General features: G+C 40.8%; 3 protein-coding genes across 5 annotated transcripts in view; all 3 read left to right on the top strand.

Moving 5' to 3' along the window:
• The first annotated feature begins 1,572 nt into the window (after positions 1-1,572).
• atad5 (ATPase family, AAA domain containing 5) lies at positions 1,573-12,539 on the top strand. Its single transcript, XM_022752696.1, has 21 exons — positions 1,573-1,623; positions 1,869-3,670; positions 4,096-4,180; positions 4,314-4,472; positions 4,680-4,824; positions 4,921-5,181; positions 5,331-5,479; positions 5,836-5,986; positions 6,402-6,725; positions 7,310-7,406; positions 7,577-7,659; positions 7,745-7,881; positions 7,968-8,112; positions 8,287-8,454; positions 8,578-8,820; positions 8,911-8,975; positions 9,087-9,276; positions 9,956-10,113; positions 10,256-11,130; positions 11,282-11,440; positions 11,719-12,539. The coding sequence occupies exons 1-21, from the start codon at positions 1,573-1,575 to the stop codon at positions 11,795-11,797; spliced, it is 5,526 nt and encodes a 1,841-aa protein (XP_022608417.1). The 3' UTR covers positions 11,798-12,539.
• A 372-nt stretch (positions 12,540-12,911) lies between these two features.
• LOC111227107 (arf-GAP with dual PH domain-containing protein 2-like) lies at positions 12,912-18,892 on the top strand. 2 transcript variants are annotated; one of them, XM_022752509.1, is made up of 11 exons: positions 12,912-13,164; positions 14,147-14,271; positions 14,398-14,489; positions 14,636-14,724; positions 14,968-15,101; positions 15,455-15,604; positions 15,717-15,800; positions 16,033-16,095; positions 16,445-16,522; positions 16,640-16,868; positions 18,174-18,892. In XM_022752509.1, exons 1-11 carry the CDS (start codon positions 13,077-13,079, stop codon positions 18,200-18,202), a joined length of 1,161 nt encoding a protein of 386 aa, XP_022608230.1. In that variant the 5' UTR covers positions 12,912-13,076; the 3' UTR covers positions 18,203-18,892. The 2 variants fall into 2 exon arrangements, with proteins under 2 accessions (XP_022608230.1, XP_022608232.1); XM_022752511.1 differs by having other exon boundaries at positions 14,989-15,101.
• A 329-nt stretch (positions 18,893-19,221) lies between these two features.
• LOC111226981 (mitochondrial Rho GTPase 1-A) overlaps positions 19,222-22,114 on the top strand; it is an 18,441-nt gene continuing 15,548 nt past the window's right edge. For both annotated transcript variants that reach the window (XM_022752313.1, XM_022752314.1), the window contains exons 1-3: positions 19,222-19,603; positions 21,673-21,731; positions 21,961-22,042. In XM_022752313.1, coding sequence (XP_022608034.1) covers positions 19,567-19,603; positions 21,673-21,731; positions 21,961-22,042 — 178 coding nt within the window. In that variant the 5' untranslated portion in view covers positions 19,222-19,566. The remainder of the gene's footprint in view (positions 19,604-21,672; positions 21,732-21,960; positions 22,043-22,114) is intronic.

The following is a 22,114-nucleotide window of genomic DNA, read 5'->3' on the forward strand; positions in this document are numbered from 1 at the left end:
CCCTATATCTGTGCAAAGTGAATATCTTTAGGTTTTTGAGGACAAGCAGGACATATGAAGAAATCCCCTTGAGCTCTGGGAAATTGAGGTGGATATTTTTCGACAGTAAAAATAACTTTGTCTAGTTGCAGCAGTAATTGTATATAAAACACTGGCTGTAATCAATTCTGTGTAGGTCAAACTGTCACAGTTACTGAAAATAATTTACATCTATTTGACAACTATTACTCCTGTTGTAAAGATCGTGCGTTACTTACTACATGTGATGTCGAAATAATTTAACCAGTAGAGGTCGCTGTCAATTTTTCCTTTCCCTCGAACACGACACTACACGCCATCTTTGTTGTGGTCGAAATACGTTAGCGGATGACGGACACCTTTTCTTTCCTGTGATTGGTCAAAGTTGGTGATGCCAAAGGTCGCGTATATTTGGCGCCCTTCGTTCACAACCAGTCTGGCGCGTTTTTGAAAGAGCGAAACACGTCAAGAAACATGTATTTTGAATTCGTACTCGGAACATTTTGGCTAATACCCGTGTAACCCTCTCTACTTTGCGTTCATATACCAGTGGCTGACATGTGGAAAATGTTTTGGCCACTTTTGGGACCTGTGAGGAGCGGAGCTGCGTTGAAAGTAGCACCGAGCAAAGTCTGCTAGCTTGTTGTTTTACAGTGAAATTTATATGTCTGGTGGCAACAAACAGCTGCCCGCTTCTGACAATGCACTTTCCCTCTGTTGTTTATTCACACTCTCGAGGAAGTGAATAAAAAAGGCAAGAAGACCGTCTCTGGACCTTCAGCAAGTTACCGGTTCTGCATTATCGGTGAGTGTTTTCGTCGACCTTTGTTTTTCTGGTTGCCTGTCTGTCATTTGGCACAAAACTGAAAGAGCTGCTGAGCGCCAATATCAGGAATATCAATTTTATGTTACTTGTTCCTGACCACTGTAGGATATTATAATATAATATACTTGAGTATGCCGTATATAAGCATTTTATACTGTCTTTACCTCTCCCGTACCATTGCGTATAGTCTCGTATTAATGCTGTTAAACACTGCTCGTGTACTGTGCAGGGCTGTGTAATGTTTATAGTGTCAACAGTGTCAGATACGGTGGCTGTCGATTTTGAGTAAAGGAGAATGAATGGATTTTGAATTGTGCAATACGTTTGTATCTTTGAAATATTCAAAGACTTTGTGTTGATGCATGAATAGTTGCTGTAAACACTGCTAAATAAAAGTATCAGGTTCTACTTGTGTTAAGGTGACTATTTGCAGGTTGTTGGGTTGCTATCTAGCACTTGTAAGGGCATTGTGCTAGTTGTCCTATCCATGATTATTTTAATCGAACTTTGCCTGTATTTACTAAAAATAAAAATGGACGTGAGGGAGAGAGAGAGAAATGTCCCCTGCTGGAATCAATCAGAGGAGAATGGATTTACATTGCAGGTGACTTAGACTTCTGACCCACAGGGAAAGGAATTTAATATTTTATCTTAGTCTGATGTTTTCTTCAGTGCCTTGCTGATCTTTTATAACGAAGTTTTTCTCTTGCTTTAGGTCTCTTCAAATTATGGCTGGTGTTGTGGCTATGGCATCTGTCATTGAGGACTTTGACACCCAGGTATTTTAATGACAATGATGGGGGCTATACACTGCATGCAGTAGCTGTACATTGTATGTTGTTTTTCTTTATTAACTTCTTCACTGCTTGCTTTGTTTTGTTTTTGCAATGTTAATGCTGCTCTCTTGGCCAGGTCACTCTTGAAAAAGATTTTTATCTCAACAAGACTTTGACCTGGTTAAATAAAGTCTATAATAATAATAAAAAAATCTCATGTTTGATTAACTTTGTCACTTCTTTTACAGCCTTGCAAGAAATCTCGCAAAGATGGTGGCAGTCCTGTGGTTAAGACAATCACAAACTATTTCTCTCCTGTGGCCAAGCCTGCGGAGAAACCCTTTTCCCCTCCTCGCTCCAACAATATTATGGACTACTTTAGCCGGAGGACTCCGTCCTCTAAAGAAAAGACCAGCTCACCAGAACAGTCTAAAGAGAACTGTCAGACATCTCAGTCTGTAGAAAAACACACCAGCCCAGTGGCAGCAGTGAAACAGCCATCTCAGAAACGGGGTAGAAAAGCCATCAAAGCTGCAAGGGAACTTGTGGAGAGTGAAACTCTCAGCTCCACAGAGGACATGAGCTGCCTCGTTGTAGAAGAACCACATGAGAGCAAAGACTCAGCAGCAGAGGTGACCAGTACTTGTGGGGTCCTTGGCAGTGATACAGCAGCTCTGTTGGCCCAGCTTAGTACTGAGGCATATGTCACTGCTGGAATATCAGAGAGGAGTGCCACTATGCCTGTCTGTGTCGAGCAGGCTGGAAAAGATGAACATCATGAAGAGGGATCCAGGTGTGAAAAGACTGTCAAACTTAAGCCAGAGCTGAAGAGCATTCCCTCATCTCCAGCTGCACCTTTGAAAGATAAGGAAAAACAGGTCAAAACTGCCTCACGAAATTCTAGGAAGAGGAATCAACAGGAGGCAAAGCAACCAGAATCAGAACCAGAGGAGAAAGAGGCAGAGGCCTCCTTCTGTGATGTTAGCATGGAGGTTAATGTGGATGAGGCCTCACAATTGAACAACAGCACAGTTACGATATCGTTTGAAGATTTTGTGCGAAGTCAGAGTCAGGACAAGGGGCAAGAGGACATTGAAGATGAACAGGGAAAAGAAGAGGAAAGTAAAATGACAACAGGGGCAGACAAAATGGACACTGACCGGCTGGAAAATATGGGTTCTTTGGAGCCATCACTTCAAGTCTCGCCCCGAACGGTCACCATCCAGGCTGAGGTGCATGTAGTGTCACCCAAACAGGAACCAGTCAAGACTGTGGGAAAGTTAGCTTCCATTTTCAACAAGAAAAAAGGGGCAATGAGCCCTTCAGAAGTAGTAACTTCTCCTCACACAGAAGCTGGACACCAGCTTCCGTCTACCTCACTGGCTGTGAAAAGGAAATCCAATGTGGTTCTTCAAGAGGAGGATCTTGAGCTGGCTGTGCTTGAGAGTGAATCCATGCCAAAGTGCAGCGAGGCAGAGAGGAAGCAGTTCATGGCTGCCTTCAAGCGGCCCAACCTGGATGGGTCCAAAACCAAACCTGGGAAGAGTCAGGGCAAACAGAAGCAACCGGAAGAGAAGAATTTAGATGCTGCAGAAGTTATTGAGGAGGACTGTGAAATTCCTCCCCCTGTTGAGCAAGACCCAGCTGTCTCTGAGGAAAACAATGTAGCTAAAAAGAAACCAGCAAGAAAAGGCAGAAAGAAAGCTAAAGAAGAAAACTTGACTGTCACCACCTCACCCACTGCTACTCCTGCGGAAGAATCAATGACCAAGATTATTGACGTTGAAGATAAAAAAGAGGAGCCGTCCATCCCAGCTGTGAGGAGATCCAGAAGAGGGGCTGTAGTCAGGCAAGTGACCGAAATCACCCCAGCAAGTCCTGTCAGGAAGACCAGGAAACAAAATGAGTCAAAGGATGCTGCTGCTGCTGCTGCTGCTTCTTTACCTGAGAGCCCTGTAAAGATGTCTACCCCAAAGACACGGAAGTCCAAACATGGAGTCTTTGTAGCAGAAATGGTGTGCCCACCTGACATAAAACAAAGTCCAATCAGGTGACACATGGTTATAGTAATGATTTAATACCACTATGCATGCTATGGAAAGTTGATTCAACTGTATGATCATTTAGAGGCAGCTGTTTGTGGTGCTATTGATCTTTACTTCATTTTACAGAGAGCTTTTTGTGTTATTTAGCTTACCCTCATTGAAATAATAGAAATACTGTCAGTATAACACATTACAATTCAGCAGCACCACAAACTTCATCCTCCAAAATGATCACGATTTTGTATCAACACCTCTCTAAAACAGTTGCAACAAAAATTGAACATTATAACATGAAGGTAGGATTTAGTGCAGGACTCTTGTATTAGAATGCATTGACTATAGCTAGGTGTACTTAATAATAAACAGAGTGTGTATGTGTTAAGGTTCTTATTATGTTCATGTTCTAATTGATTGTTTTCTTTTTCACAAGGATTAAATTTACTAGAGTCCATAAAAATGTCCCCATGTCAAAGGCAGAGAGTGGAAGTGGTATTAACACGTCTATGGCTGCTAGAGTGAGTATGATATTTTTTTACAAATTGGACAAACTCTAAATTTAATGAATTGATGTTCCAACTTGGACAAGATAACAAACAATCTAAACATGATCGTAACTGAGGATGGTGAACTCTATTTATGTTATTTCAGACATCAAATGAGTCTAAAAAAAGGAAGCAGGCAAAGAAGTTGGTGGAGAAAGCAAAAGTGATACAGCAGAGTAAGAAAACTGCTGTTGAGGAGAAGGGCACCTTAAGGCGTTCATCACGAAATGAGGCCGCCATCAAGAAGAGCTACTGTGAAAATGAGGTACAGTAAGATTTCAGTTCTTCTCACAGTTTTTAAGTGATGGTATAGATTTTTTTGACATGTTGTATTGATGAACATGGGCTCAGGTAGACAGTTCTGTGGTCCCATTCTTCTGGCTTTGTAATTTGTTTATTCATTAATTCTTTCTGTTTGTTTTGCTGTTTGCGAAATCAGCTGTGAACTACATTATGTGATTTGTTTTGTCAGGATTCTGTCATCTGCCTTGAGGACAACGAGACTACCACTCGTCAGACAGCACAAGGAAAAGGCAAAACCCAGAAACCTTTGCGAAGTCTAAATGATGTTCTGGGAAAAGCCACAACAGCTGGCAAAGAGACCAAGGCTGTCCCAGGTAGTCTTTCCCACTCTAAATCTACATTTATTGTTTAGCATTTTGTCATAATCCCCAGAAACATCAACTAATGGTGCTGTATTCTCTCTCTCACAGGCTCAAAAGTGGCCTCACTGGGCCAAGAGAAGACTGCTCGGAAGGTGTCTGCTGTGGTTTCCATCTTTGATGAGAGCAGTTGTGAGGGCTCTGAAAACTCCCAGGATGATGAGCAGTTCAGGGCGCGCAGAGAGTTCCTGAAGAGTGGTCTGCCAGAGTCCTTTAGGAAGCAGATAGCCAAGACCGCTGCCACTAAAGAGGCATACTCTCTCTCCTGTTCCTACTTTCAACCAGTAATACACATGAAGCAACCACCACATGGTAGGATGTTCCTTCATAGGAATGCACATTTTGTGATCTTCATTTTTTTTTAGGGTTTTTTACTGATTACGTGCGTCGTTTGTTTTGTTTTTTTGTTATTACTAGAGGGTCAAGGTGAAACTTGTTTTTCATTGTCTTTGTATTGACAGATTGCCCTCTATGGAGTTTACCATGGCCTGAATCTCCATTATTGTATCATCTGAAAGAGCCTGGGAGTCGAACATCCAAGTCTTTTTCATCTGTTAGTGGCTCCTTCTGTTTGAAGACAGAACCAGCCTGTAGAGCCTTTTGTGAAAGGGTATGTTAAAATGACTGATCCTCTTAGCAACTGTCCCCACAGTGTTGTCAACTCCAAACCAACACACATCGACTTGTAAGGCATATAGTTACATATTTAGCACAGTTGATATCTCAGAACAAATGATCTAGTCATTAGTGTCTTCTTGTCCACTTGTAAAGCATTTTAAATGGCTTATAATATAAACACAATTAATGCTAATTTGTGAATTTTGTGGATGTGCTTTGGTAGTTTGCTTAAATTATTTCCTTAGATTAATGTTCAGAAATAGATATAATGAGGAAAAATTTCCAGCAGAGCTACAGTGGAGTTTAACAGCTGCCGCAGTATTGAATAAAAGTATTTTTCCTTTGCAGGGTTCGGGCTGGAGACCTGAGATCTCTGAAAGTGTTCGTCAGCTTCTCGTGGAGGAAATCAGCACCTCCAACCCTCCCTTCCCTGTTCAGATGTTCATCAGTCGCTTCATGAAGAGACGCACTGACCACCAGCAGTACTGCACAGCCTCAGGTCAGTTGGACAGGAAATGATTGCACTTGAAGACTTATACAAATGCAGATGTGTGTGTATGTATGTATGTATGTATGTATGTGGGTGTGTATATATATATATGGGTGTGTGTGTGTGTGTGTGTGTGTGTGTGTGTGTGTGTGTGTTCTATGCTGATTAAGCTCTTATATCTTTAATCATTTTGACTGTATCTGATATTTAATATCCGATAGCATCAACATGAAGGAAAATTCACAATTTTCTAAGTTAGAAGGATGTTAAAATATCCCAGCTGCCCTCAAAGCATAAATATTGGGGCAGTATTTTAATCAGTCAGTGTTTACAATCAATTTAAAATGAACTGAAGCCAAGTTGAAGATCAACCGAGTCATAAAATTAAAATGATACTAAATGGCCACTGTATGTTACCTATAAGAACCAGAATCAACCAGAGTCACAAGCACATCACTGCCAGCTGAACCAGTAGGAGGGAAGAGGAAGAGGATAGATGATGGAGGGGAAAACACAGCGAAGGTGGCTAAGAAGCAGCGGGGCAACCATTCAGAGGAGAACGTTTCCACACCTGAGCCAGAGACGGCGAAAAGGGGAGGTCGTACGAGACGAGCGCAGAGATCCAGGCTAGAGGAGGAGGAGAAAGAGAAAACAAGGCCCTCTAACAAAACTGCTCCCATCCCGTCCGAGGACGACTCTGTGGTTGTGCTGGATGACTTGCTTTTGGCAGAAGAGACTGTGAATAAAGGTGAGGTAGCAAATAAACAATACCTAATCCAATTAGGAAAAAGGCATAAAGACATCAGTAAAATAGCCAAGGAGAAAAATGGACAGCAATGGTAGGCAAATTAGGAGACAGTGAAATGACGCAGCCAATTGTAAGAAAACTCCTGCAAAGTAAGTTTGCAATAAAAGAACAAATATTATTATATTTAAATGTCTTAGAGCAGGCAGACAAACTAGTGTTTTGTTGATACTATGATACTATGTTATATGTTATGCTTGCAGATGGTTTTCATACTAAGTATTTTCTTTTGTTGCAAATGTACCATTATTAAAGTGAAGTAGTAGTGAAGTCTGGGCAATTTTTTATTTATTTATTTTTTTTTTAAGAAAAAGATTAAGTGCTTAGTTTGAAGTTCTAAAAATAGACCTGCTCTCAGGGACTCAACCACAACAATGTGTAATTCTCGTAAATACCATCAGAGGCAAAAAGACCTCCCAAACTGGCATGACAACTTTCTTGCAAGATCCTGTTTTGTCACACACTTCATATTTAAATCCTTGGTTCAATCCCTGCAGCTCAAAAACTCAATGCAATTTGTTCTACAGATGTGTTGAAGGAGGACGTGTTGTGGACAGACAAATATCAGCCCCAGCACTCCAGCGACATCATAGGCAACACTGCCTCAGTTAGGAGGCTGCACAGGTGAGGAATCACAGTAAAACTGCTTTATCTTCCCTGTGCCTGTATAAAAACAATGCTCACTGCATTTGTTTTATGCTGTCTAGCCCATATGCTATTTGGGATAATGATTGAACATTTGTAGAACATGAAGGCAAGTGTTTCATGTTCCTTTTTTTTTTGTTTTTGTACAGTTGGCTAAAGGAATGGAAACTCCGTGCAGACAGAGAAGAGAGAAAAAAGCAGAAAGACAAGAAACAAGAGGAAGGAAGCAATGGTGGGAAATTAGACAAACTGATCTTGTTATCTCTTCATAAATGTTGTCTTGGTGTAAGTTTATTTTGATGGCCCTTTATGTGCAGACTCTGACTGGGACTGTGGAGAAGAGGACCCCCAAGATGGAGAGGACATGTTGTGTAATACAATGCTGATCACAGGACCCACTGGAGTAGGAAAGACTGCTGCTGTCTATGCTTGTGCCCAGGAGCTGGGCTTCAAGGTATAAGCACCTCACGTGCATTTCAAAGCAATGCATTTGTTATGTGTAGAGCTACATAACCTCTAACTTCCCTCTGGTCTCTCAAGGTATTTGAGGTGAACGCTTCATCTCAGCGGAGTGGCCGTCTTATTCTGTCCCAACTGAGGGAAGCCACTCAGTCACACCAGGTTGACAGTCAGGGGGTCAATGCCCACAAACCCACCTACTTCAACAGCTATGGCACAAGCAGCAGTGCTGGCGCTGTCAGGCCTGGCACCTCTCCCAGTATGTACACAGCTTACATGTATAGCACTGTTTCTAATGAGTTGTTGGCTTGTGAGAAGATAGGTTATATGAAAGATTTGTGTAAGGTAGGAATGTTACAAGATGAGCTGTTGGGTTGATTTCTTTCTCTTCATCTTTCAGGAAAGATTAACTCTCCTCGCAGGGTGGTTTCCTCTCCCAGGAAACATCCCCAGTCACCAAGTGGTTCTAAAAAAGGGGCTTTGGCTCCCACCTCTTTAGCTAACTTCTTCAAAATGGGTCGACCCACCAACAAGGAGCCACCTAACACTAAGAAGAATGAACAAACAGGTAAATACACTTCCAATGTGTCAAATTTCTATTTTTATAATGTTACCATTCATTAAAACTTTTCAAGTCATTTCAGTAAATAATTTTTCATTGTTTTTCTCTCTCCTTCATCTTTTCATATAGCTGCTTCCAAGAAAGTCATGAAAGCAAATAATGAGGGTGCCAATAAGAATAAAGACCTCGCAATCAAATCACCAACAGCTACCACCCTTAAAGAAAACAGTGAAGAACAAAGCAAGAAGACGGCCACCTCTCTTATCCTGTTTGAAGAAGTGGATGTTATATTTGATGATGACTCTGGGTTCCTAGCTGCCATCAAGACATTCATGGCCACTACCAAGAGGCCAGTCATCCTCACTACCAGCGGTGAGTAGTCAATGTTTTACCTGTGTTGATTGGATTTATTTATACTCTGTCTGGTTTTTGAGTTCAAATTAAATTTTGTGTGTTTTCCAGATCCTACTTTTAGCAGCATGTTTGATGGCAACTTTGAAGAGATCCATTTTAAAACGCTGTCAGTGGTGAGTGAAGGACTCCTAAATATGAATGTTCAACAGCAGGGTGGGTTCTTTGATGTGGCTTGAGTTTGTAATGACAATAATTTAATTTGTCCTCCTGCGTCTCTGGTACAGTCAAATGTGGGCAGCTACCTGCAGCTGTTGTGTCTGGCTGAGGACATGAGAACAGACCTATCAGACATCAGCTCTCTGCTCAGACTCAATGGCTGTGACATCAGGCAGAGTTTACTGCAGCTGCAGTTTTGGACTCGCAGTGCTGGTGGCCGCCACATAACCAGGCCACTGATGCACTCCGAAAAAAATGGTAAGCAGATGAGTAAGAAAAATGTCAATAATAATATTGTCAGTACTCTGGTTTTATTTTGTAAATACTTAATACTTCATATTTCATCTCTACTTGTTATTATTGTGGTTATCATTATTACTATTATTATAAAATTCTAGACTTGTAACCAAGTGTGACGATGCTTTGAACAGCTGTTCACAGCTATGATGTCGGTATGCTGGCGTCTGTGGTTGTGTGACTCTTCTTGTGAACATGATAACTCGACAACATCACAAAGTAGAAACTCAATACTTATACTGCAGATACCGCATATGGGGTAGATGATCTGATTAGATTTTGGATCCCCTTTCTGTGGACATTTGCATATTAATGAGGAAACACTCATTTCCCACAATTGGCTGTAACTCCTTAACACTTTTTGTTAACAAGTTGATACCATGTCTGTAGCATGTAAAGACAAACATGTTGTCATGAAAATGTTTGCTAAGTAATGATCTAATTAATTCCACTAGGGGAAATTGTTTTTGTTTTTGTGAATATGATAAGTAACAGCAATACTTAGCATAAACTTGATACTAACACCACAGGTACCCGTATGGAGTAGATCTGATTGGATTTTCATGTGTCCTCCTGCAAAGATTATTGTTGTTATTAATTACCTCTAATGTTTTTTTCCCTCCCTCATTCATTCTCAAAGCTGAACTAAAGCCAGAGACTGATGGAGAGGCAGCAAAAATGTCTGTGTGTGCAGTGACTGTCCCGCCCACTCTCCCTCCCTGTGATACTGGCTGCACTGAGAGCAAACTGGGCCTCCTGAATATTGAGCCAGAGAGAGACATCTGGGAGCTGCTTAGGGTAAGCTGTTCATCTACCACACACAAGAGCACATAAAAGTGCAATGACCTCCTGTAGATTCCTGATGATCCCCAACGTGATCATGATGTTTTGTTAGTACTTTTTAATAGTAATTTTTTTAATGGGTATTTGCTGCCAACAGAACCATAGTCTGGTGGAGGAGGCAGTTTGCTGGGAGCTGCTGACAGAAAGCAGACGACGAGGAGTGGACCTACTTTATTCCAACATGGAGACCCTCTTACCTCTACCACTCACACAGTTGACTACCTCTGCTCACAAACCTGAATCACAAGACCATCCTCCTGTTAATCCCAAAGAGCAGCCCTCATCCACCTGCATACAGTCTGACACGCTTCCATCTCACCCTAGATTACTGCATGCGGCAGAGTCAGCAGATTGCTCGGATGATAGCAGTCCAGTTAAAGTTTCCAACAGAATGAGGAAGAACAAGAGAAGGCACTGTCTACCTGACCAAGGTGGACTGAACTCTGACTCGGACTCAGAAGACAGTTTTATGTCTCTCTGCAAGCCGCAGGGTGCTCCTCAGGCAAAGGAGAAAGTCAAAGAGAGAGTAGTTTCAGAAATGGTGAAAAGGAAGCCACTGACTCCCGAGGAGCGTGTAAAAAATCTACCAGTCTCACAGTGTCTAGAATCAATAGCTGACTTTTTAGACAACATGTCCTATGCAGACTCCTCCTTGCTTGTTCACCCAGAATGGGGTGACATTCACAGAAGAATGTCACCTGTCAGTGCAGTAGTGAAAGACGGGATGACAGATGAGTCGAGGGTTGAGACTGACAGACGGAGGTGGGTGGGTGCAGAGCGCATCTTGGAGATCCAGGCTGCTGTGGAGGCACTGAGCTTCCGCAAATGTCGGGGTTCGATAGGGGAGGCCTGGGACAAAGCCCGACAACTGGAAGGAGAGCTTGGAAAAGAGGCTGCAGCAGAACTCACCCTCCCTGTTGCCCCTCATTGTGAAGGTTTCAGCTTCACTCAGGACAGCCCCTGTCAACCACAGTGAGTCTTAACAGCATCTCTTTAATGATATTCCTCATTTTGACTTTGGTGCAATGTAAACCTGCATAGAATTAACTAATTAAGGGATAAAAATGTTGAAATGAATCCTAAGTCAGTTCAAAGAAAGCTAATGTGTATTGCTGTGTTCCAGGCTGGTCCAGGGGAGGGGAGAAGTGATGGAGAAGCTGATGTTGAGAGGAATGGTTGGCACTCTTGGAAACAGACCAGCAGCTGCTGTGGACTACTTGCCAGTCCTACGCACCATCTGCAGATCAGAGCAGCTCAAGGAGCAGGGCAAGATTAAACGAAGGTGAGCATGCAGAAAGCATCATTAGTTTTTTGGTCAGCCACCAGCAGCAGATCTTGGTTTAAACTGTGGGCAGGATGTGGTGAAGCATCTTTTGGCAGGCAACGAATGGCTGACTCATATGCATGTTTGTTTGTTTTGATCACTGACAGGCCACAAATAAATGTGTTAAAGTGTAACTGTATGCAAAACACGGTGCATACATGCATGCAGATCACACAAATGCAGTCTCTTGAAATGGGTCCACAGAAAACTCTAAGCTGTTTCTTTTCCTCCTCCAGGTTTCTGCACTACCTAGATGCAATCCACCTTGGTCTTGAAAAGAGCACTCTACATCACCTTGCTGAAGACTTCCCCTAAACCACAGAGAGGACCACATGTGTCCTCATGATCATGCAGAAGCCTTAAATACTTTTAAGGTCCATAGGTCTTGCCTCTCAGTCTGGAAAAGGAACATGTTTACAGCAAGTGTGTTGGCATAGGTAGCACAGGGATGATGGACAGTTGGGCAAAATAAATCAGTTCCCATTGTTTTTATGATCCTAACATCAGCATGAGATGAAGTGGTTAGCTGGTCAGAGGTGTGTGTACAGGAGAGACTGGTGAAGTTTCCACATATTTCCTCCAAGATGGAAATGATTCAATCACTGAATACAGGCACACAGCTAAATAACCTCACATGTTGTCTGATTCAGCATATCTTATGGTGCTTTCAAAGAATGCACTAAATATTACTACTTTATATGATTTTTGTAATATTAAGCTGTGTGTGTGTGTGTGTGTGTGTGTGTGTGTGTGTGTGTGTGTGTGTGTGTGTGTGTGTGTGTGAGATTTCTTTGTACAGTAGTGTTTTGTAGCCTCATTTATGAGTTTGTTTTGCATTTTGGAAAGTCTTTTTACCAAGTAGACATTGTTTGTGAGGAGCAGGTGTATATCATTTAACACTGATTAACATGTAAAATAGAAATTGCTTCTGAATTTGTAAAGGCTGTGTATGAACTGTCTCTGCACAAAGTACTGTTGATGCACTCAGGTTCTTGGTTCAGAGGTTGTTTTTTTTTTTTTTTTTAAAGAAAATTCTGCTTTATTTTTCACCTTCACATTTATCACTGTTTTTTTTTTTATTCCATCAGTTTTGTTTTTCAGCCTTAACTCTGTACATATTATCCACAATGGATTTTTGTTGTGACCAAATAAAGGTTTATCACAACAAATAGTAAATTATCTCACCATTTCTGTGCTCCATTTCCAGCATGTCACCGTCTATCCTGAGTTGGGGGCAGGTAGCAGATGACACTGGTTTGCAATGCTTGTGTTATTTGTACAGTGGGCAGACTAGTTCATTGCCTCTATGGGTGAAATTGGAAGAGCAATCTGCACAGTGGCAGACTCTGTACAAAGGACGACAACCCCCCACCCACACACAGCCAGCAACAAAAGCACATTCAACAGTTTTTGACAGTGCAGAGGGAGGGCCACTCCGTCACTCTATTGTAACATCCAAAACTTAACTCGCAAGTTTCAGTTTAAGACTTTGTTCCGTTGTTTTTCGCCGCGTGTAAAAGTATGTGACCGCCATGCTTAGTTTCGACAGCGAGATTTATCATCGTGTGAGAAGGGACCCTGACTTTGTGCCGAAATGTCAAACCGTGAGCGAAACAAAAAGATTTTACTGGAACTGGTGAAGCGGCCGGGCAACAGACGGTGCGCTGACTGCCGCGCGCCAGGTAAGCTACGTGTCTGTCAGATTATGAGACACCAGCATTCATAGGTTACAATTGTTTGATTGTTAAGCTTCATGATTGACAAATTTTATCTGTGGTTCCTACATTAAAGTATTATTGGACACAGGACTGTAAAGATAACTCGAGTGATAGACTCAGGTTTAATGATAGACTACAATTTAATAGCGTTAGGATTGATTGTATTATCCACCTCAGTGGAAAACTGTTTTTGGCTTCTCCCAAAGTAGCCTACAATAAAAATACATCACGCACAACACAACACTTTACACTTCATTAAAAACATCCAACATACATATAGTGCGAATGAGTAGGTAGCAGCAGATAGGATTTATAAAAACCAGAGCGCAAATCTCAACTGTTCCCTGGTGCAGTCATGTAATCATTGCCTGTATGGCACAGGTCATTCTTGTATATCTTGTCATTTATGTAGCGAATCACTCCAGTGGTGGAAGAAATAACCCTTACTTTCTGTAGGTAAAAGTCCTGCGTTCAAATACCATTACAAGTACAGAAGAATTATCAACTAAATGTGTTCAGAGTATCAAAAGTAAAAAATACTCCTGAAGAAACTGGCCCCTGTAACTTCAGTATTATTATAAACACAGCATATATATGTCATTATTAGAGTAATAGTGTTGGAACAATGTGTTGTAGCTGGTTGTGATGGAGCTCTAACTGGTTCTCAGATGATTCATGGTGTAGGAGTGAAGTAAAACAAAGTTATGGTACTCTATTCCTATTTTTTGGACTTTTTGAAGTATTGTACAATTTTATCTCTTTGGCACGCAAACAACACTTTAAATGAAACCATTTCAGAGCTTTAGAGAAGGAAATGAATCTTAAAACAACTGCGACAATGGAAACATGACAAGAGGCCAACCACACACTGCTTGTCTCTCACAAACCAAAAAGATTGGGACTGTGTAATTAAGCAGTATCATCCCTCCTCCTTTGCACACCTCAGATCCAGACTGGGCATCCTACAAGCTGGGTGTGTTTGTGTGTCTGAACTGCTCTGGCATCCATCGCAGCCTATCCAGCCGGGTCAAATCCATAAAGCTGGACTTCTGGGAGGATGAGCTGGTGAAGGTATGGGCGGCTTACCATGTTCCCACCTCTGTTATTATTGCTACGGCAACACATAAGTTCTTCAGGTGAAAGGACGACTTGGCTGTGTGTAATCTTTTCTGTGTGTCTTCTTGGGACTCTGTGAAGTTCATGGAATGCAATGGCAACGCCAATGCCCAGGCTTTGTATGAGAAAGCTGTTCCACCGTACTACTATCAGCCCCAACAAAACGACCATCTGTAAGTACTTATCCAGGATGTTGACACTGACTGTGGAAATGGAATATGGATGAATTTCTTATGCCAGGTTGAAACTTAATGAATCGTTTTGTGACAGCTCATGTTTTGCCTGTCTAAGAATATTTTGTTTCGCCCTTGAAACCCAGAGTCCTGAGAGAGCAATGGATCCGGGCTAAATACGAAAGGAGGGAATTCACAGCAGAAACCAAGTATCCACCACTTTCATATACCACAGGTGAAATTTTCACTGTTTTTTAAAGCGCATGTCTACTGCAGGACATAAATCTTTATCAGTCTGTTGGTGTAAAACAAATACAAACAATGTGGTTCCTCAAACACATGCAGAACTGTGGAAAAAAAAGTCTGTTCTTTGTACAATGAAAGAGTCAATCTTTGCAAAAAATGTTCTGCTATGTAACCAAAATAACTTAATTTCTGAGTGAGATCTGCGTGCACTGAAGCACCTGTGACTCTGTAGATTTTGTTGGATTGATACCAGGTTTCTATGAGGGAATGCTGTGGAAGAAAGGAAAAGAGAACACGCAGTTTCTGAAGAGGAAGTTTGTGCTGTCAGAGAGAGAATTTACCCTAACTTACTTCAACAAGGAAAATGTGAGTTCCCCGCAGCTCCGTCACAGTTGAACTACACTGTATGACAAGAATGAACAACATGTTTCCTCTTGAAACAATTAAATTCCTTATTACTACAAGATGTGGAGTTAAAATTAATATTATATTTGTGTGATATAAATGCATGCGCACTGATTTGTTTTGATCTCATCCCTCTGTAATTAGTTTAGACAAAAAACAAACAAACAAACAAAAAACACACCAAGTTTCATGGCAATCTATCCAACAGTTCTTGAGATAGATGTGGACACATGACACACATGCTGCTAACATGGCTAAGAATAAAGGAACAAAGAGCAGCATGCTAATTCTATGTTTATATATTTGTGATCTAGGAGTCCAAAGGCCCTAAAGCTGTAATCTCCATCAAGGACCTGAACGCCACCTTTCAGCCAGAGAAGATTGGTCATCCTCATGGGCTGCAGATCACCTACCAAGAGGACAATCACACCAGGAACCTCTATGTTTATCACGAGAGTCCTGAGGTGGGACGGCATCCAAAGTATAAATAGCAGTAACCCAGCAGGTTTTTATAGTGATTGTCATACGGTAGCTTGTGGGCTGTGGAGAAGCTCAGGGTATCTTCTTCTGCTCTAGGAAATAGTCACATGGTACAACGCCATTCGTGCGGCTCGCTATGCATACCTGAAGACAGCATACCCGACTGGAAGCGATGAAGAGGTAAGCATCAAACCAAAATGAGAAAATGTTTGGTCATAGTCATCTTTCCTTGGATGTTGATGCTCTCTAAATATACACTAAGTAGCTGAAAAAAATAGCAGTTTATTCATAGTTAATGCATTGAACTTTTTACTTTCAGCAGGTTCAACAGCAGTAAGAGCAGAAACTTGCCTCCTTTCGCTTTTATGTTTATAAGCTTAACACACGTTTTACCTTTACATCTCTTTGCCAGCTGATACCAAAGATAACAAGAAAGTACCTCAAAGAGGGCTACATGGAAAAGACAGGGCCATTGGTAAGTTGTCAAAAAACACACATCCAGTTACATATAACTTATTTGTACATTTATTTATTTGTTATTGATTCATTACATTTATCTGTCGGCACCCAACTGCTACTTTGACTTATGCATGCATAGAGCTAGGCGCTGAGTTCACCAAAAGACTTATTTATGGCAGCAGTATGCCTGAACAGTACATTTGAATGTGTGTTTCTGTTCCTCTTAACACACACGCACACATTTGAATGACATTCTTTACAAGAAAGATAAAGGAATTGGGGAAATGGAGCTTGAGCAGAAAATGTTTAAATATATACTGTAATTTTTCATGTAAAGTATTTACATTAAATGTGGTTTTTAACAGCAAAAGGAGCCATTCAAAAAGAGATGGTTTATTTTGGATTCTCAAAACAGGAAGTTGCTCTACTTCAAAGGCCAGCTGGTAAGGACGAATCCTCCTCTCATTCTAACCCATGCTGTGCATTGCTGCTGTAATGATGTTTCTCAAGAGCCACCGTTATGTTTGACTGTTTATGTGTTCCCATCATTGTGAATGTAGGATGCCCAAGAGTTAGGAGTCATTTTCATAGGCACAGAGAGCAACGGTTACTCTGTGAAGGAATACGTCCCAAAGCACGCTCGGGGAAACAAGTGGAAGTTTGGTGTTATGGTGGAGACGCCCGAGCGACAGTTTGTCTTCATGTGTGAGCAGGAGAGGGAGCAGAGAGAGTGGCTGGATGCCCTCAGACAGGTCCTGTCCAGACCCATGGCACCACAGGATTATACCAGTAAGTACGGCTAGAAAATACTGTAAACATGTGAACAATGTACAGTGCACAGATACACAAGTGGTTTTCATATTCACACCAACACAAACACACATAACGATTCCTGTCATGTGATGCCTTGAATCTCAGAAATGTAATGTTTTGAAAAGCTTTGATTTTAAACATTTTTGAATCTGTCCAGTTGGCATTAAACCCCTTTGTGTTCCCAGTTGAACATGTCTCAACTTTAGCCATGCCAAACACAATAACAGTATTAAACAGCTCAGCATAAACTGAACTATCTTCATTCAGTATTTTGTAAAGTAAGTTAAACAAACAGAATAATGTAATCCTCCTAAAGGTTCTAGGTTTTGCTCTTCCTGTAACTGATGGTGTCTATGCCTCGCGCCTGAAGAGAAATACAGCTTCCTGTGTGATTATAGTCTTTCACTTGACAGGATTCACAAGATGACAATTTTATATTTATGGTGCCTATTTAGCATGGTGCATGAATATGAAACTGATCTTGGTGCTAGTTAAAAAGTAAAGGGTTCACCAAAGTTATTACAATTCATCCTGAGAGGGACATGAATGTCTGTTCCAAAATTCATGGTAATCCATCCAATAGGTGTTGAAAGATTTCACATAAAACCACGAAGGTCAAACTCATGGTGGTGCTAGAGGAAAAGTCAGTGGATCACCAGAGACATTATGATAAACCATCTTGAAAGAATTCTGTACAATTATATGTCACTGGATATATGATAGCTTTGAGCTGCTGGGTGCACAAATTGGACAGTCAAGGGAGCATCAAATTCAATCTAATTCATCCTGAAGGGAACATGAATTTCTGGACCAAATCTTCTGCCAGTCAATCCAATAGCTGTCAAGGGATTTCACTAAAAACCAAAAATGTCAACCTGTGCTAGAGAAAAAACCATGGTGAAAACAAAAATTCAGGACTCATCCTCTGGGGACCACAGATTTCTGTTCATAATTTTAGGGCACTCCATCTAGTGGTTGTTGAGATATTTCAGTCTGGCCAAAAGTGGTATACCAGCCGCTAGACCAATACTGCCATCCATAAAGAGGTGGTGCCTGATAAAAAGCATCTACCTGCTACCTGCTCCAGGTTTTACTCTTCAAAGTTAGTCCAGGTAATGCAGTAAACCTACTGCAGTGGGAACATGCATCTGTACTCTCATATGTGTTCATGCTTGCATTAAACTGTGCACAGCACCACAGAAAGTCGTCATACTTAACCACTCAACCATTGCATTATGTGTATGTACGACCCCACTCTGATCCTCTTGTTTCTCATTCCAGTTCAAGCCAACATAAGGTATAAACGATGAGCTGCAGAGAGGTGTGTCCACAGGATGATGGTGAGGAGAATGCAGCGTTTGAAAACACAAGTGACTGAAAGTGGCTAAACTATTGCAGCACAACAGATGAACAGTGACTTACTTGTTCACCATGTTGCTCCCAGTACTGACTTACCGACCCTCATCCTTGTGTGATAGTAAAACATCTGTGGATTAACTTTCATACACTGACTTGAACTGACACAGGATCTGATGCTAAATCACACACTTCAGAAAGTACTATCATTATGTAAAATCACTCTTATGACCAAATATACACTCCTTTCACTAGATAAACACTGTCATATAGTAACAGAAAAAAGGCTACAATAACTGCATATTATTATACTATTTTTATGATGTTCCTTAATTTTTTATATTTTAAATTTCCTAATGAATAAGCATATAATTTTACATTTGGGAGTGAACAGGTTTTGTGATATTCTACCCAGAAAAATAAATAAATTGTTTTGTAAATAACGTGTGTGGTTTGATTCATAGACTACACTTAAGTTAAAAGCATGTTCGTTAAAATTGGTTTCCCAGTTTTCTGAATTACAGACTTTTCTCTCACTTCCATTTGTGACATCAGATTTTTACATGTGCACACTAACAGCTTTTGTAAATGTCATTTTTTAGCATACATGACTTCAGCAACACTTGGAATTTTATTGAATAATAAATCAGAATTGTGTTACTGTAACATGGTTTTTAACTTTGTTGCTTTCGTGATGAATGAGGGTTTATTATTATTTATGTACATGTTACCAGCTTAGTGACTCTAGGGAAGATTTATTTATGAGTGAATAGTCAATTTTAATTAATTTCTTTTACTACTAATAGAAAAAAAAATTGCAATCGCCTGTTCCACCTTCAGTACAGTCGGTGGCGGTAATGCACCTCTAAGCAAGTGTGCCAAGTGTCAATAAACACCAAAGAGGAAGAAGGACCAGATAACGCGTTTTGAAATGTCATGTGAAATTTGACCTGTATTGCTTGCCGTAGTTGCCGGGTACTGGAGGTCGGGCATGCCCATGAAACATCCATTGCGAAATGCTAAGAAGTAAGCGCCAAAAAGAGCGTGATTAACATGAAATTACAGACACATGTGCCGCAGACGACTTTTTAAATTGCATATCTGCCGAGCCGAGAAGTCACAAGTTGAGACGAAAGCGCATAGAAAGCACGAAGGAGCATCCGAAAACTGTCCGTCCGTTTTGTCCTACAAAGGCGCCGGGAGTTTGACAGCGGCAGGACGCGAGTGCGCAGGCCCGACGGTTAGGTAAACTGCTGGAGGGGGACTACATGAAAGAATAAAAACTCTCCCTTTTCTGTAGAGGAAACAAAGCTCCAACATGAGGAAGGACGTGAGGATACTACTTGTAGGAGAACGTAAGTAGCAGCTGTCCTTTATCCCGAGGCGGTTGAATGCTTTATTAGCTGACATGCTAGTGAAAGTGAGAGAGCTAATGCTACTGCTAGCAGACGAAGTGAATGAATCTAACTGTGATCATATTTGAACCGAGAGGCCGAGAAATTCAGCGGGACAGTCTTCGAAAGTCATTCATAGTGACTGTAAATCATCCTAAATCTGAGGAGAATAATTATCTGGTGCTTTCACGTCAAGTGCCTGGTGTTGGTAACCAGTTAAGTATAAATCACATGGTTCATAATAGCTAAACGATATCTCACCAGTGTTTCCATGTGCTGACATGTCCAAACATTCAGCCTACTGCCTCCCATAACCAGACATAATCTGAGGATGAGGCAGCCACAAACAGTGGTTTTACATATAATGATATGAAAATCCCTGGTGTAACTGGCTAAGTGGTTCTCTTTCAAAAACCAAATGTGATAAGCATTAAGAAGGTCATATTTACTGCAGGGCTGCTATATTGGACTTGACTAGGCTGTAGAGGAATACCTAATATAACAAAAATCAACAGGAAAAAAAAAGGAATGGAAATGCAATGGAAAAATAGATGATAGCAAATAAAATTTTATTCTACAGTATAAAATGCAAGTATAATTAGAACTGGGCCTGCAGAAAATTATCATTGTCATCATTGATTAATTTGTTGATTGTTTTCCTCATGAAGGATTTGGTCTTGCAAATGTCAGGAAAAAGTGAAAAGCTACAATTTCTCACATCACATTTTCTAAAAGCCCAAGGTGATGCCTTCACATTCCTTGTTTTGTTTGATCAGTAATAAAAACCCCAAAGATATATAGATTGCTATCAAATAAGATAAAAAAAATGCAGCAAATCCTCTTAATTGAGAAACTGGAACAAGAGAATGTTTCAAATTGTGTTTTAATAATTAACTTAAATGCTTGATCGATTATCAGAATAGTTGCTGATTAAGTTTCCTGTTGATCGATTAATCGTTTCAGATCTAGCTGGCACAGCGATGACTGTATATAATTATTGGTCATTAGTTTGAGATCATAATATTTTGACCTTTTTTATTGCTGGAGTGAGAGCAGAATTATGCCAAAAAGGCAAACAGTCAAATCACGTCTTAACCTGGTGTATTTGTTCTCTTTAAACAACATGTGTTGTTAGGACTATTTATATATCAGTTGTGGCTATGCAGGATGGCCTACATCGCCACATTAGGCGAGTTGATAGGTACTGACTATTCCTGAGAGAGGTGCAGCCAAAATGCTACGTGCCAACTTCAGTGTTGTGAAGTTCAGTAGAGTACAGTTTGTCAGGGGACTTAGCTATCCTGTTAAGATACTGACACTAGTGGCAGTGCAGACAAGGGCTGCAATTATTATTATGCTTTTTTTCCATTTTTCCATATTGATTTAATCTGTTGACTATTTCTTTATGTAATTGTTTGATCTACAAGACGTTAGAATAAGGGCCAGTTCCCTGAGGGAGCTTGTAATAAGATTTACTTATTTAGTGATTGGGGTATATTTTGTTGTGGTGGCACACCATTAGTATCTAGTAAAAATGTAGGGTAATTACTGAAATAGGAACAGCTTGCACACTGCAGGACTCCATTTTTCACTTATTTATTGCACCGAAAAGCCAGTGACATTTCAAGCACCACTTCAGTGTGCGAGCTGTTTGTTTGTGTCTTATTGTTTGCTCATTTTCTGGCTTGAATGTGCATGTAGATATCGATTTTGTAATTTCTGAAATGGAACAATAGTTGCCTTAGTGTAAAGGCTCTGTATTTTCCAGTGCAACAAAAGAAACTATGGAAAGTTGTTGTAATGCACCTGTTGAAATATTAGGTCAACACTTTGACCAATTTATATATGTGTAATTGCACACTCTGTTTCTCCTCCTTGTATTGTGGCTTTGTTTTGTGCTTGAATTTATTGGGTGTATGTTTAAGACCTGGGACTCATGGCTGCTGCTCTTCAGCTACTTTTATCTGTTCCCTGTCACTCAACACAATACACAATAAGATGTTTTTTCTTTGCCCTTTTCCTGTGTGCAGCCAAAGTGGGGAAGACATCGCTGATTATGTCTCTGGTCAGTGAAGAGTTTCCCGATGAGGTATGTATCAACAGACCATCAGACTGATGGATATGGTAGAAACCATCCTGGTAGCTGTGAAGTGTACACACACATCCTGAATGTATCTTTAGGTTGGACAGTTAATATTGTAGATTTGGCTGACTGCTCTTCAGAGATGTCAGAGTAATGAGGGTAAAATGTTGAAAATACAAGATAGAGTCTTGCTTGTTGTCATCTAAAGGATCATGGATTGTCTTCTGTCCTCCAGGTTCCTCTCCGAGCTGAGGAGATCACCATCCCAGCTGACGTCACCCCAGAGAGGGTGCCCACACACATTGTGGACTACTCAGGTAAACCCTACCCCACTACACACACACACACACACACACACACACACACACACACACACACACACACACACA

Source organism: Seriola dumerili, unplaced genomic scaffold (genome assembly GCF_002260705.1).
Source record: "Seriola dumerili isolate Sdu_G_001 unplaced genomic scaffold, Sdu_1.0 BDQW01000169.1, whole genome shotgun sequence".
Lineage (NCBI taxonomy): Eukaryota > Metazoa > Chordata > Actinopteri > Carangiformes > Carangidae > Seriola > Seriola dumerili.

Excerpts from the sequence above, each read along its gene's own strand:
- atad5 (XM_022752696.1), top strand. The coding sequence starts at position 1,573 with ATGGCTGGTGTTGTGGCTATGGCATCTGTCATTGAGGACTTTGACACC. Across the intron at positions 8,976-9,086 it reads ATTTTAAAACGCTGTCAGTG|TCAAATGTGGGCAGCTACCT; the intron begins GTGAGTGAAGGA and ends TCTCTGGTACAG. Across the intron at positions 10,114-10,255 it reads ACATCTGGGAGCTGCTTAGG|AACCATAGTCTGGTGGAGGA; the intron begins GTAAGCTGTTCA and ends TGCTGCCAACAG.
- LOC111227107 (XM_022752509.1), top strand. The coding sequence starts at position 13,077 with ATGTCAAACCGTGAGCGAAACAAAAAGATTTTACTGGAACTGGTGAAG. Across the intron at positions 15,102-15,454 it reads CTTACTTCAACAAGGAAAAT|GAGTCCAAAGGCCCTAAAGC; the intron begins GTGAGTTCCCCG and ends TTTGTGATCTAG. Across the intron at positions 16,869-18,173 it reads GGCACCACAGGATTATACCA|TTCAAGCCAACATAAGGTAT; the intron begins GTAAGTACGGCT and ends TTCTCATTCCAG.